This window comes from Gastrolobium bilobum, unplaced genomic scaffold, assembly GCF_033153095.1.
Source record: "Gastrolobium bilobum isolate Gb01-03AN ecotype WA unplaced genomic scaffold, APGP_CSIRO_Gbil_v1 utg10651, whole genome shotgun sequence".
Lineage (NCBI taxonomy): Eukaryota > Viridiplantae > Streptophyta > Magnoliopsida > Fabales > Fabaceae > Gastrolobium > Gastrolobium bilobum.
Window position 1 is genome coordinate 383,948 of NW_026898033.1, and position 16,470 is coordinate 400,417.

Genomic DNA, 16,470 nt, shown 5'->3' on the forward strand with positions numbered 1-16,470 from the left:
AAAAGTATGATTATATTTACAATTTTTTTTATAAACAACATTATATATTACAGATAATATATACTTAAGTAATATATACTATTTATAATATATAATATATGAAAAAAGTTATATTTATAAACTTTTATGTTTATAAACTCCTACAAACTATATTAATTATGATCGATCATATTTCAATCAAAAATATATAATTAATAATACTTAAACGGATCCATCACCATGATATATAATTGTAAACCATTTTTTTTAACCTGCTCGTTGATTGAATAACCCACCCATCTTCTCTTCTATCTGACTATATTAAATTGATAAAGTTGGAAAAGGTAATCCATTCATTCATGTAGAACGTCCCGCACTCACAAGCCTCTCAAAAAACATTCCCTTTTTCTGCTTCTGCAACAGTTTCAAGTAATTTACAAAAGCCAGCATCATTCCTCTCTCTCACTCCCTCTTTCAACTTCATTTGAGGACAGCTAGCTTGCGTTGCCTTCAACTTCATCCTTTGATCCACTTCATCTTCACTCATCCATCCATGGACACAGCTCAGTGGCCACAAGTAATTAATTCATACTTCTTCTTCCTTAAATATTTTTTATAACGGGTTAATTTCATGATTTCATCTTATATCTAACATACTTAGCTTGTAGCTGCCTTTTGATTCTTTCAATTTCCCTTTTTGTGCCTGGTGCAAGTGAAACTACGTGACCACTGATCAATTTTCTTTAACATATGTACCTTTCGCTTTCTTACTTTTTCATATGCTTTTTCCATAAACAAGTTGAAAAATAAATCATAATTATGTACATAATTTCCCCCCCTTTTGGAGATGATGTTTGTTTGATCCTGATCAGGACACATACAGATATATGGGGTTCAATTAAATTAACTTCCACATCTATATGCTTTATATATGATTCCCTTTAATTAGTTAATTTGTTTAGGCATGATATTGATTTTGATTTGAAGGAGATCGTGGTGAAACCAATAGAAGATATAATAGTGACAAATACATGTCCAAAGCCTTCAGCTGAGAGGAAGCCAAGGCCACAGAAAGAACAAGCTATTAACTGTCCAAGGTGTCATTCAACAAACACAAAGTTCTGCTATTACAACAACTACAGCCTCACACAGCCTCGATATTTCTGCAAAACTTGTAGAAGGTATTGGACTGAAGGTGGATCCCTCAGAAACATCCCTGTAGGAGGTGGCACAAGGAAGAACAAGAGATCTTCTGCTTCTTGTTCATCACCTTCACCCAACATCAAGAAGCTTCCTGATCTTGTCACACCTCCAAGTTTGTCTCAAACTTGCACTCAAAACCCTAAGATTCATCAAGGCCAAGATCTAAACTTGGGTTTCCCAGCCACAACCAGGGATTTTAGAAATATCTCTGAATTGGTTCAACAAAATAACAACAACAATATGTCTGCTTCAGCTTCTTCTTCTTCTTCAACTACTACTACTACTGTTACTACTACAGCTTCAGCTTCTCACCTTTCAGCATTGGAGCTTCTTACTGGGATCACTACAAGTTCAAGGGGTTTGAATTGTTTCATGCCTGTGCCAGTTCAAGCTGATCCAAATAATGTTTACACTTGTGGATTTGCTCTGCAAGATTTTAAGCCAACTTTGAATTTTTCTTTAGATGGGATTGGAAGTGGGTACACAAGCCTCCAGGGTGTTCAAGAGACAAGTGGAAGGCTTTTGTTTCCTTTTGAGGACTTAAAACAGGTTTCTAACACCACTACTACAATGGATCAGAATAATAAGGAGCAACAAGGAGATTCAACAGGGTATTGGACTGGAATGTTAGGTGGAGGATCATGGTAATTAAAGAAAGTCATAAATATATTTATTTACTTTCTTCTCTTTGTTTTCTATTAATATTCTCTTAATTTCCTTTAGAGCTATTTCTGGGATTTAATGAGTTCCTTCAGATCATGCTGGGCTTAACTTGTTTGGATTTCTTCATAACTAGCTAACAGCTGATACATGGGTTTTCTTTCTCATGTTAATTTCTTATATATCTTAGCTGCTCTTCTCTTCATGACCAAGGTGGAATCACGAAATGAAGTTTATTTTAGGCAGGCTTCAGTACTAAGAAAACAAGGGTTACTTTACATTGTTTAAAGATAGAAGAGATCAAGTTTAACCCCATTTTTTTAGGGTTAACAAGTAGCTAGAAGGGGGGATTTGGGTAAATTAAGTAGTGGTCTTTATATATTTCATGTAATTTATTCTATCACAGAGCAGGGCAACCCACAATCAATACATTGTGCCATCATTGGTTTGATTGCCCGTCCACTTGCCCAATTCGAAAAATGTATAATGTATAAGAACAAGAATACATATTATATTATTTTGTATGTTTTTAGCTGTTAATATCTATGTAATGTTTTTTTTTTTTTCTTTCTTGTTTTTATCTTCCCTTTCTTTTTCTTTCTTTCCGTGTGGTGCTGTTTATAATACATTCAGGTTTGGTTTGGGGTGTCAGTAGCAGCAACATCACCATGAATCAAAGTTACACTAGCTAGAGGAGAATAAAACCAGGTGAGACTTCTGATATCTTCACGTGACATTACATTAAAGTAGTCTTGTAGATAAATGTTGATTAATTATAGCCATTATAACCATAAATTATAAAGCTGCCTCAATGAAAAGCTCCCACCTACTGGCTTCCATAATAGTGAGAGTTTTGGAATTGAGAGTGTTGAGTGAGGAGTGAGAATTCACTCATTCTCTCTCTCTCTCTCTCTCTCCCACATTGCCACCATTAACGCGAGCCAATTATCATTGCTTACGTCCCACTTCTTCCTTTGTCTAACCCAATTGAAAGAAAAAAAGATTGACAAAGATCTGACACACAATGTACCCTACTATCTTCTTTTTTTCTTTTTCTTCGCTCCTTTGGGGCCCATAAACATTCCCCTCGGCATGTGTGCTGAATAAGAATAATAATACCCTTCAGTGCCACTAGTTTGATCCATCCATCCATCTAGATTCCAAATACATTCCCTTCTATCAAAACTTGCCTTGTCTTTTTCTTTGATTTTGTCATTCACAGCTGTAAGCCACTTTTACTTTTGGTCCATAAAAACTATTAGTTGAATTTTAAAGTAACCAAAAAAAAAAAAAAATTGCCTAAAAAAATATCATTCTTTTTTTTTTTCTGGATAAACCGCAAGTACACCTTAGGCATAGTATTAGGATATTTAAGTAAAATAAAGTGTCATATTAATTGATAATGAGTTAGGTGAAGTCGTCCATTTAGGAAGAGTGACCATTTTGTTATGTTTGGCAAAAAAATTTATCAGACTGTCACGCTAACAGTAAATTTTGTCAAAATACCACGCGACATATTTCGCTACACTGTGTAGCGAAATATGTTTGCAAGTAGTTCGCTACACAGTGTAGCGAAATATGCCACGTCAGAATGCACAGAACCAAAAATGTCACATGTCAAATTTTGAGAAATTCGCTACATAGGGTAGCGAATTTCTCAAAATTTGACATGTGGCATTTTTGGTTCTGACGTAGCATATTTTGCTACATTGTGTAGCGAATTACTTGCAAACATATTTCACTACACAGTGTAGCGAAAATATGCTGCGTGGCATTTTGGCAAAATTTACTGTTGGCGTGACAGTCTGGTAATTTTTTTGTCCAAACGTGGCAAAATGATCACTATTCCGTCCATTTAAGTAGGATGACCCATAAATTCAATGCCGATTTTGAATTGAAACATGGGGTCGGACCCATTTACTATGGTTAATGTAGCTTAGACAAGTGGTGGTCCCTCGCTACAGCTCCTAATCTTTGGCTAGAGGCGAATTGAGTAACTAAGGCCTGGGATATTCGATAGAGGAAGAACATACTAATATGAGATTTCACACCGGAGGAGGATAATATTATTAAGATATTCAAGTGTGATGGAGTCCTACATTAGTTGGTAACCTAATAATGCCTTAAGGTTTTAAGTTAAGATATGGTGTCGAAACCACTTGATGTGTGATTGGTATAGTTTAGCGCATTAGTGGTGATCTCATGCCATGGGCTTCCGTTGACCCTATATATATATATATATCATGTAGCCGCAAAACGATGACGCTTTTGGATTAAAGATTAAAAATAATGGGTAGTTTAGTAAAATCACAATTTTAGTAAAATGCATGATTCAAAGAGAAAAGTAAAATCTCCAAAACACCCATTGTTTTTAATCCTAAGCACCAAAACGATATTGTTTTAGGAAGACAAAAAATAAGTTTATCTTCTGTGATATGAGAAACATATATATATATATATAGGTAATACTTTTTTTATTATGTTGCATAAAAAAATATTATCTCCTATACTAATATTTTTTCTCTCTACCTCCAACTCCTTTCTTTTATCTATTTATTGTTTGGATAGGAGATAATACTTTTATTCTATAACATAAGAAAATTATTACCCTTCCCACTATACATATATATAAAAAAGGGGCAGAAATATACAATTGTTTATATGCTTTATATTTAACAACTAAATTTTTAGGTTAAATAATTAGTTTTCCAATTCTCACTGTTTCCATGCTATTAAATTAAATATTATGAAATTTTTAGTCCAATAAATTTTTGTGCAAATGGCATAATTTGTTAATTAAATTAATTATTTAACATAACCAACAACTATTAACTGCGCTCTCTCCTTTTAAAAAAAATGTTGTGTGTGCATGGTGTCGTCACTATGGTGATAGACGAGAGAGACGCATGTTAAGTTCTGACATTGTTTGACGTCTGTCACACTCACCCCATTGAGCTTTTCATGTTTGTGCTAACATGCATCCTATATGTTATAGAATGTTACATAAGATAGATTATATTTACAAATTTTTTTTGTTTATAAATTCTTACAAACTACACTAAGTATGATCGGTCATACTTTAATAATGCAGTGTACAACCGATCATACTTAATGTAATTTATAAAAAAAAATTGTAAACAGATCCTATCACATGTTATATATGTACCAATCAGTATATTATAGTCGCAAATAAGTTAGATCTAGGTTAAGGAATAACCCAAGTAAACCCAACTCTTTTCTGCTATTCAGTGCGGCCGATTACATTTTTATGACATGGCGAATTTAATTTGAAATTGTTTTACTCGGATTTAATTTTTTAAAGCGAGATATTTACTTGAGAGAAAAGTGAAAGATTCTAATTATTAATAATTTTTTTTAACAAATATATATTTATATATATATATAATATAAGGTTTAAAGTTTATAAGATTACTTTAGATAACTTTATCTAATGTTCACCAAAATACACAAAAAAATATATGAGGCCCATATGAAGAGAAGAGAGAAAAAAAATATGGGTCTTACAAACTTCTTAAAAAAAATTGTTTGGTAGGTCAAATTTTCTGAGTTTATATTTGAATGAAGGTAAAATATTAATGTGAATAAAATTATCAAACTAACCCGTTAACATTTTTATTTTTTGATTTGAATACGAAGCATACTGTCTGCTTTTTTTAGCCTTCTACCTATCCTTTTTTCAACACTGAATGGTCCAAGATATATTTAAGCGGGTTATTTTTGTCAAATTTCTAACATTTATTTTCCATATCCCCAGTGAAATTGGAATACCACTATCTTAGTGGTATTTTTGAGTTGTATTTTTGTTCTCATTTTACATTGAAAATAGACTCTAGACAAATGATAATTGTGGAAATTTTTTCTCAAATTTACTATCAAACATGAGAGTCTTGAAATCTCACCCTGACTTTTCCACGCATTTAAAAATAATACTCCTATCAAACATCTCCGGAGTCAAATCTTTCTTGAAGTATGTCTTGATATTCGAATAATGTAGCATCCCTGTGCCTAAGTTAAGTAATGCAAACTGACTTTTGTTGAAGTATGTGCACACATACATTAATATTCTGTTTATTTCGATAAAAAAATGTTGAGAAAATTAAGATAATTTATAAAAAATTACATTGTAAAAAAATTGTTTTATATCAATATTATAAATGAGCACTTAGCTTTGACTGATAAAACAACAAATATTTTTCATTTATCTATTTTATACACCTAAACTTCAAATTAATTAAGAATCCCTGGTCCCTGGATGGTTGGAAGGTAAAGGATTTCTTTCTCTTGGGTCGTTTGAAAATTAAACTTAATTAATTGGGATAAGTTAACACATTTGATAAAATAAGATCCCCAGTTTAGGGTTCAATACTTCAATTAGTTTGACCATTATATATATTGGTCCGACCAGATAAAATATATATATATATAGGATAGGATCAACTTACACCGGTGTAAGAATAATAAATCTTACACCAAATCTTAAATCATTGATTTTCTGCATCTAACGCTTAAGATTTATTAGGTCTCACTCATTAATTAATTTTTAATTCTCAATAAATCTCAACCATTGGATGCACAGAAATCAACGATTAAGATTTGATGTAAGATTTATTATTCTTACACCGGTGTAAGTTGATCATATATATATATATATATATATATATATATATATATATATATATATATATATATATATATATAGGGGCAGGATATTCTTACACCAGTGTAAGAGTTAAAAGTCTTACACTCAATCTTGAGCATTGATTCACTTATATCCAATGGTTCACATTACTAAAAAATTAGAGCTCTTAGATATAAGTGAGATCAATGGTCAAGATTGAGAGTGTAACTTACACTAGTGTAAAATGATCCTGACCCAGATATATATATATATATAGAGGCAGGATCATCTTACACCGGTGTAAGAATAAGAAGTCTTACACCAAATCTTAACCATTGATTTTCTTCATCTAACGGTTAATATTTATTAGGTCTCACTCATTAATTAATTTTAATTCCCAATAAATCTCAACCGTTAGATGCACGGAAATCAACAGTTAAGCTTTAGTGTAAGATTTATTATTTTTACACTGGTGTAAGTTGATCCTATCCCATATAGAGGCAGGATCATCTTACACCGGTGTAAGAATAAGAAGTCTTACACCAAATCTTAACCATTGATTTTCTTCATCTAACGGTTAATATTTATTAGGTCTCACTCATTAATTAATTTTAATTCCCAATAAATCTCAACCGTTAGATGCACGGAAATCAACAGTTAAGCTTTAGTGTAAGATTTATTATTTTTACACTGGTGTAAGTTGATCCTATCCCATATATATATATATATATATGGCTTATCATTTCTCAAACTGCTTGAGACAATGTTATCTCTGGTTACTAAATCATAACCGTACAAAGATGGATCAATGGTGATAAAGGAAGAGAGAGAAAAGGGGAATCATAACCATTCAAATGTGAATAAATTAATATAAGAAAATAAATAAATAAAACGACGTAGTTTCGGGATGGCTGGAGATAACATTGTCTCAAGCAACTTGAGAAATATTTTTCACACACACACACATATATATATGGGAAGGATATTATGACAACCAAGTTGTGTTACTACCAAGTGACTACCAATTAATTTCACCGTTAGATTGATTATGTGGATCAACGATTATATTTATTTCCATCTTTGTATGGTCATGATTCCCCAAATTTAATACTTTATATTTATTTTCACCTTTGTATGGTTATGATTTTCTATATTTAATGCTTTCACTTTAAATATAGGGAATCATGACCATACAAAGATGGAAATAAATATAACCGTTGGATCAATATAATCGATCTAACGGTAAGGTTGATTGGTAGTCACTTGGTAGTAACACAACTTGGTTGTCACAATATCCTTCCTCGTATATATATATATATATATATATATATATATATATACAAAAAAAAAAATGGGTGTAGACTTGGAAAGACTTTAACAATATTATACTAGCTAGTTTAGAGTTCATAAGATTATAATTTCAAACAAGGCTGTGAGTATGGTGAATAGTTTGCAGTTTTTTTCATCATGAATTGTGAATCATATTAAATTGTAAGATTTAAAAACATAATAAAAATTAAATTAAAAATATATAATATCATATAAATTCAAATTATATATTTTGTCATTCACAGCTGTAAGCCACTTTTACTTTTGGTCCATGAAAACTATTAGTTGAATTTTAAAGTAACAAAAAAAAAAAAACATTTTTTTTTGAGTAAATATCTTTTTCGGTTAACAGCAAATTTTACGATGCACATTTTAGTCCTTAGCAAATAAATATACTATTTGTGGTCCCTAAGAAATTCAAAGTAGACCCATTTTAGTCCTTTTGAGGGACTAATATGGATCTTTTTTGAATTTGTGAGGGACCATGATTTCAACTAAATGGGTCCATTTTGAATTTCTTAGGGACCACAAATAGCCTTTTCATTCGTTAGGGACTAAAGCGAACATCGTGAAATTTGCTGAGGACTAAAAATAGTATTCTCTTTTTTTTTTTGTTGATAAACCACAAGTACACCTTAGACATAGTATTAGGATATTTAAGTATAATGAAGTCTCGTATTAATTGATAATGAGTTAGGTGAAGTTGTTCAATGCTAATTTTAGATTGAAACATGGTGTCGGACTCATTTACTACGGTTAATGTAGCTTAGACAGGTGGTGGTCCCTCGTTACGGCTCCTAATCTTTGGCTAGAGGTGAAATGAGTAACTAAGGCCTGAGATATTCGATAGAGGGAGAGCATACTAATTTGAGGTTTCACACTGGAGGAGGAGAATATTATTAAGATATTCAAGTGCGATGGAGTCCTACATTGGTTGGTAACCTAATAATGTCTTAAGGTTTTAAGTTAAGATATGGTGTCGAAACCACTTGATGTGATTGGTATAGTTTAGGGCAATGGGCTTCCTATATATATATATATATATATATATATATATGGGAAATACTACTCTCATTTTACATGAGGTAGTTATCTCATTTTATCTCACATCGAAAATCACACCCCTTCTTTTTTCTTTTTCTTTTTTACTTTTTAATGTGGACCCCACTTAAACTCTCTCTATAGCATGAGATAATACTCTCATGTAACATAAGATTAATATTCCCCTATATATATATATATATATCATGTAGTCGCAAAACGATGACATTTAAAGATTAAAAATAATAGGTAATTTAGTAAAATGCATGATTCAAAGAGAAAAGTAAAATCTCCAAAACACCCATTGTTTTTAATCCTAAGCACCAAAACGATGTTGTTTCAGAAAGACAAAAAATAAATTTATCTCATGTGATATGAGAAACACATATATATATATATATATATATATATATATATAGGTAATACTTTTTTTAAGTTGCATAAAAAAAATTATCTCCTACACCATATTTTTTTCTCTCTACCTCCAACTCTTTTCTTTTATCTATTTATTGTTTTGGTAGGAGATAATACTTTTCTTATACAAGATAACAAAATTATTACCCTACCCACTATACATATATATAAAAAAAGTGGCAGAAATATACAATTGTTTATATGCTTTATATTTAACAACTAAATTTTTAGGTTAAATAATTATTTTTCCAATTCTCTCTGTTTCCATGCTATTATATTAAACATTATGAAATTTTTAGTCCAATAAATTTTTGTGCAAATGGCATACTTTTTTAATTAAATTAATTATGTAACATAACCAACAACTATTAACTGCTCTCTCCTTTTACAAAAACAAAAAAGAAGGGATTTATGTTGTGTGTGCATGGTGTCGTCACTACGGTGATAGACGAGAGAAACGCATGTTAAGTTCTGACATTGTTTGACGTCTGTCACACTCACGCCATTGAGCTTTTCATGCTTGTGCTAACATGCATCCTATATGTTGTACAATGTTATATATGTACCAATCAGTATGTTATATATAGTCGCAAATAAGTTAGATCTAGGTTAAGGAATAACCCAACTAAACCCAACTCTTTTCTGCTATTCAGTGCGGCCGATTACATTTTTATGACATGGCGAATTTAATTTGAAATTGTTTTACTCGGATTTAATTTTTTTAAGTGAGATATTTACTTGAGAGAGAAAAGTGAAAGATTCTAATTATTAATAATTTTTTTAACAAATATATATATATATATATATATATATATATATATAAGGTTTAAAGTTTATAAGATTACTTTAGATAAATTTATCTAATATTCACCAAAATACACAAAAAAAATGTATGATGCCCATGTGAAGAAGAGAGAGAGAAAAAAAAAAGAAAATATGAGTTTCACAAACTTTTATGTATATATTTTGATAAATATTAGATAAAATTATCTAAAGTAATTTTATATATATCAGAAAAATATTTCTCACACTGCTTGATATATATTTATCTCCTGTTATCTCAAAACACTCTAGATTTGCCAAATTAATGTGTGTGTCTCTGTTTTGATTTTACTTCTATGCGAAATAATAATAATAACAGCAACCTCACAACCAGGTAACAAAGAGATGCAGAAAAGGAGTATTTATTCCTTTGTGTTCAATTTGGTTATTAATTAGTACAAAACTCTCACACGATAGTTAATTTCATTAGCAGAAGGATTCTACATAGTCAGTTTAATTAGCTCAAATTCTCTTTGTGTTATGATTGTTAGAATCCCAATCAGTTTCTTAGAACATGTACTATATAGAATCGTAATTTCAGTGCGTGTAATTTACCTTAATAAGTGCCTGAAAGTTTAAGCTAAGGAAATAGTTAGTAGCTAGGCTTCAGGACCAAGGGAACTCCCTAGCTCAATGAGTACTTATAGCTGATTTTCATATAACTCACCAACAAAAGTGTGAACCCCTTGTTTTAACTCGGGTCATTTGGAAAAAAACAGAAAAGATTTTGCGTAATTTGAATTTAAGTCAAGCACTTTTCATGGACAAAGGACAATTATGTGAGTCAACTGTTATTACTGAAGTGTGTAATTAATTATTATTATGCATAAACTTTATTTGAGTTTGATTAATCTTGCCCAAACTAAGCTCTATTTCCACTATAACAATTCTTTGAGTCAAATCTTTATTGAAGTATGTCTTGATATTCGAATAATGTAGCATCCTTGTGCCTTTAGGGGGATTTGACAGAGGAGAATTTTTTTTTTATTAAAAAAATATAGTTACTAGGAATATTGTGGGAAAATGAGTTTAGTAGGAAAGTTAAAAAAAAGTTATTTGGTAGGCCAAAATATTACCAGAAAAATTGGGCTAAATTTTCTGAGTCTATATTTGGTTAAAAATAAAATATTGATGGGAAAATATGATAAAATTATCAAACTAACCCTGTTAACGTTTTTATTTTTTGATTTGAATATGAAGCATATTGTCTGCTTTTTTTAGCCTCCTACCTATCCTTTTTTCAACACTGAATGGTCCAAGATATACTCAAGCGGGTTATTTTTGTCGGAGTTTCCAACGTTAGTTCTCCGTATCCCCAGCGAAATTGGAATACCAATATCTTAGGTAGTGTTTGGTTCAGGAGTTTTGCATTGTTTCCCAGCAAAGTGATTCCAGCTTTGTCAATTCTCCATGTTTGGTTCACTGATTTCATGAATTTTCCCCATCAATGCCAATTGCCTAGCCATCGACACTGTTTAAGAAAGCAACTAGGAAGGTGGTATTTTTTGTGAAAATCAGATTAGTTATTTTGGGGTACAAAACGTTGACAAGAATACCCTCAGCTTTGGACTTGCATCGACTTCAGAGGCCACCATCGTGGAAGGCAGAGCATCCACTAAAGCTGCAGCATCTCCATTTTCACTAACTTGTTGAGGATTTCCCATTTCAGAATTTGTGGCATCCTCCAAATTTGAATCTTCTACCTGTGGACGATAATTAGACCTTGTATGTTCTTCAGCTGACATACTTAAAGTTGAAGCAATTGCATTATGACATTCGTTCAAAAAAAATTTCTTCTGAGCCGGTAGATGATGAAGTAACAGGCACATTCGTTCCATCTTTAGATGAGTTCTGATACAGATATTTCCTACTTGTAATTTCAAAAGGGTTATGTGGATATGTGGATATTTTTAAAAGGGTTATTTTGTAATTTCAATAAATTTTCCCATCAATATTTTATCTTCAACCAAACACAGGTTCAGAAATTTTACTCAATTTTCCTGTTAAATTTTTTTTTCCAACCAAACAACTTTTTTTAAACTTTTCTATCTAACTCAATTTTTCTGCAGATCCCTATTAATTACATTTCTCTAGTAAAAAAAATTAACCTGAACCAAACACCTCATTAGTGATATTTTTGGGTTGCATTTTTGTTTTCATTTTACACTGAAAATGAACTCCTAGGCAAATGATAATTGTAGGAAAATTTTCTCGCATTTGCTACCAAACATGGGAGTCTTGAAATCTCACCGTGACTTTCCCATGCATTTGAAAATAATACTCCTACCAAACACCTTAGTGATGCAAACTGACTTTTGTTGAAATATGTGCACACATACATTAATATTCTGTTTGTTTCGATAAAAAAATGTTGAGAAAATTAAGATAATTTATAAAAAATTTCATTGTAAAAAAATTGTTTATTTTTTGGTAATAAGTAAAAAAATTGTTTTATATCAATATTATAAATGAGCACTTAGCTTTGACTGATAAAACAACAAATATTTTTTATTTATCTATTTTATACACCTAAACTTCAAATTAATTAAGAATCCCTGGTCCCTGGATGGTTGGAAGGTAAAGGATTTCTTTCTCTTGGGTCGTTTGAAAATTAAACTTAATTAATTGGGATAAATTAACACATTTGATAAAATAAGATCACCAGTTTAGGGTTCAATACTTCAATTAGTTTGACCATTATATTGGTATATATATATATATATATATAATATATATATATATATATATATATATATATATATATATATATATATATATATATATATATAAATGGGTGTAGACTTGGAAAGACTTTAACAATATTATACTAGCTAGTTTAGAGTTCGTAAGTTTATAATTTCAAACAAGGCTGTGAGTATGGTGAATAGTTTGCAGTTTTTTTTTATCGTGAATTGTGAATCATATTAAATTGTAAGATTTAAAAACATAATAAAAAATAAATTAAAAATATATAATATCATATAAATTCAAATTTCAAAATAATCTTTTTTTGTGTATATAAAATTTCAAAATAATCTAAACACCAAAAATATATAATATCATATAAATTTAAAGGGATAGGATATTGTGACACATAAATAATGTTACGCACAATGTTACGACCACATCTTAACCGTTGATTTCCGTCAATCAACGATTATCATTTTTCAAATCAAACTCATTAATTAATTATTAATTCGCAATAAATGATAACCGTTGATTGACGGAAATCAAAGGTTAAGATGTGGTCGTAACATTGTGCGTAATATTATTTATGTGTCACAATATCCTATCCCTAAATTAAATTTAAATACCAAAATATATAATGTCTCATTTTTTGATATCGAGCATCTCTATTTCTAACTTGGACGAAAGAAGAGGAATGAAGAATTAAGAATAATCAAGAATGAATGATCCCTTGGTTAAGATGAGAAAAAAAAAAGTCACGGATGAGAAAAGGAAGAAATAGAATTGGGGATTTTGGAAATTTCTTAATCTTCTGTGTAACAATAAATTCTACAAATTTGAATCTGGTACTTTTTGGTCGTTCCTCTTTTCAAGATCAAATTGAGTTTTGAATTGCAAATCCTTATTTGATTTTTTTTTTTTTTTGATAACAATCCTTATTTGATTTTGAAAATTCGCGATATGAAACAAAATCGTACAATCCCGTGATTCAAGGAGCAATTCATAGTCAGCTCCGGTTCCGAACCGGCGGTTCGGCCAGCATGGTTTTTTTTTTCTGTATTGATCATGCGATACGTTTTACCATGGTTTCAAATAAGAAAGTGACATTATGTATATAATTTATGAACTAGAATTTATAATTTGTTATTTCTTCCCGTTGACACTAGTTTTTATTAATTTGCAAGTCCATTATTGGTCTCTTGCACAATGTTAGAATTTTAGCTCTTCCAGAGTGGTATCTCACTGATGGCTCGGGTCTCACAGAGAGAGGCCTGTCTTGTGCTGCACAAATCCTGGTCTGCCTTGTGCTTTTCTTAATTTCACTGGGGGCAGTAAGGATCGAACTTGTGACCTCATGGTCACTGAAGCTCTGATACCACGTTAAACACCACTTCAACCCAAAATCTTAAGGCGTTAGATGATGGCCTTTTTAATGCTCCTATTTTATTCTCTAACACATCCCCTCACGCAAGAGCTCTTTGGGCTTGAAACGTGAATATGGCACAAGCCCATCTTTGGTCTGCCTTGTGCTGCACAAATCCATTTTTTTGGTCTCCCTTATGCTTTTCTTAATTCCACCTGAAAGAAGGGCTCGAAGCGTGAATATGACACAAGCCCATTTTTGGTCTACGCTGCACAAATCTATTTTTTCGGTCTGCCTTATGCTTTTCTTAATTCCATCTGAAAGTGGGGGGCGATGAGAATCGAACTTGTGACCAAGGGCGGTAAAAATCGAATTTGTGACATCGTGGTCCCTGAAACTCTGATACCACGTAAAGAATCATTTCAATCCAAAATCTTTTTTTTTTTTTTTTTTATAACAATCAACCCAAAATCTTAATGTGTTAGGTGAAGTTAAATTATTAATTTTGTATCTCTCTAACACACCTCCTCACTCGCACAAGCCCGTTTTTTGGTCTACCTTATGTTTTTTTTAATTTTACCTGAAAATGGGGGTGAATATCGAACTCGTGACCTCATGGTCACTGAAGCTCTGATACCATGTTAAGAACCACTTCAACTCAAAACCTTAAGGTGTTGGGTGAGGGTCTTTTTTAATGATTTATATTATATTCTCTAACACAATCCCTCACGCAAAACCCCTTTGAGCTTGAAGCGTAGATATAACACAAGCCCATTATTGGTGTGTCTTGTGCTGCACAATCTCATTTTTTGGTCTGCCCTGTGTTTTTTTTAATTTCACCCGAAAGTGAGGGCGGTGAGGATCGAACTCGTGACCTCATAGTCACATATTAAACGCAACTTCAACCCAAAACCTTAATGCGTTAGGTGATGGCATTTTCAATGCTTTTATTTTATTCCCTAACATTAACTGGTTTAGTTTAATCCCCTATGACCCAGTTTTCAGCAGTTATGACCTTTTTTGTTCCATGATCCAGATTTTTGGGCCCAGACAACAATTCAAATAGAGCTAGCCGAACTGAACAATCTGGCTGGTCCTATCCGACTTTTAAAACACTCCTTCAAAGTAACCATCAAGTTGTTTAAAAAATCAGTCTCGAATGAGTCACTGACACCAACAGGGAAGAAGGGGTAACGGTGCCAATGACTGGCAGTGATAGCTTGTCTAACCTTAAAAAAAAGGCTTCTTTGATTCCCTTTCTTAATCTCTGAAAGCATATATAATATATAAACTCGGTAGTTAGAATTGGACCGAATACATGACTACCACCTTCATGATGATTGATGGCTAAACTCACTGAAAATGTGATTAGTGATTATCATATAATTTTCACCAATTCAAACTCTGAAGAAGCTACTGATCAGAAGTGAGAACAGAATGCCAAGTCTCAAGTGTACAGATTTATTAATGTTAATTTGGCCCAGAACTGGACTAAAATGATGGTTAACTTACAACAATATTAATCAGCTATGTTAGACTTAACATGAAAAAGGTATCAATATTTAGAGCCTTTTCTTTCGTCTTATCAAAAAGTAACTTTTATCACTTTTTTATTTTAAAAGTATTTTTTATAAAAATTAAAGTTATTTATATTTTTATAAAAATATTTAGTTTTTGAAAAGAATATTTGATTTTTGACTTTTGCTTTTTTTAAAAGTTAAAATTTTTAGCTTCTGAAAAAAAGTATGTTTTTGACCTTTTTTTTTTTTTTTCACTTTTTGCTTTTTTTAAAAGCATACATCCAAACAAATTAAAAATAAGAAGTACTTTTTTCAAAAAAAAAAAGCAGCTTTTGAAGAAGAAAAAAAAATCATCCAAACGGACCTTAGAACGAAAGCTATTATGTAGTAAATAATTATTAATAAATTAAACACTGTAATATGCAATTTAAATATAAAACAATTATCACTGCAGTCCCAAATGAAGCATGTCCATGGGAGTTGGAATAACATAAGGTTGAAAGGTCACTAGATCACAGATTTTATCATCTTGAAGTTTTATGCCCATTTTCTACAGTAGGAAGCTAAATTTGACGTAGCATAATTAAACCAAGAGGATAAGAAAAACGCTGAAAGATAGTCTCATTTCTGATGGGATTTGGCCATCAGAAAAACGCTGTGAGTATGTGGCCTGTTACGTTTTGCCTTTTTTTTTTTCTTTCAGAAATTTGAAAGGTCAGCAAACTGGAAATGTGATTGGGCATTAATTTGTTCCTACTCTAATGAAAAAATTCTAGCAAATTAAAAATTTACGCATGAGATCATGGTTGTTT

At 31.3% G+C, this 16,470-nt stretch overlaps 1 protein-coding gene across 1 annotated transcript; it reads left to right on the top strand.

Moving 5' to 3' along the window:
- The first annotated feature begins 335 nt into the window (after window positions 1–335).
- Window positions 336–2,373, top strand: LOC133312305 (dof zinc finger protein DOF4.6-like). Its single transcript, XM_061513478.1, has 3 exons — window positions 336–556; window positions 967–1,826; window positions 2,033–2,373. The coding sequence occupies exons 1-3, from the start codon at window positions 533–535 to the stop codon at window positions 2,070–2,072; spliced, it is 924 nt and encodes a 307-aa protein (XP_061369462.1). The 5' UTR covers window positions 336–532; the 3' UTR covers window positions 2,073–2,373.
- Window positions 2,374–16,470: the final 14,097 nt, after the last annotated feature.

Coding starts and splice junctions, on each gene's coding strand:
- LOC133312305 (XM_061513478.1), top strand. CDS start 533: ATGGACACAGCTCAGTGGCCACAA. Junction 557..966: donor ACACAGCTCAGTGGCCACAA/GTAATTAATTCA, acceptor TTTGATTTGAAG/GAGATCGTGGTGAAACCAAT. Junction 1,827..2,032: donor ATGTTAGGTGGAGGATCATG/GTAATTAAAGAA, acceptor TATATATCTTAG/CTGCTCTTCTCTTCATGACC.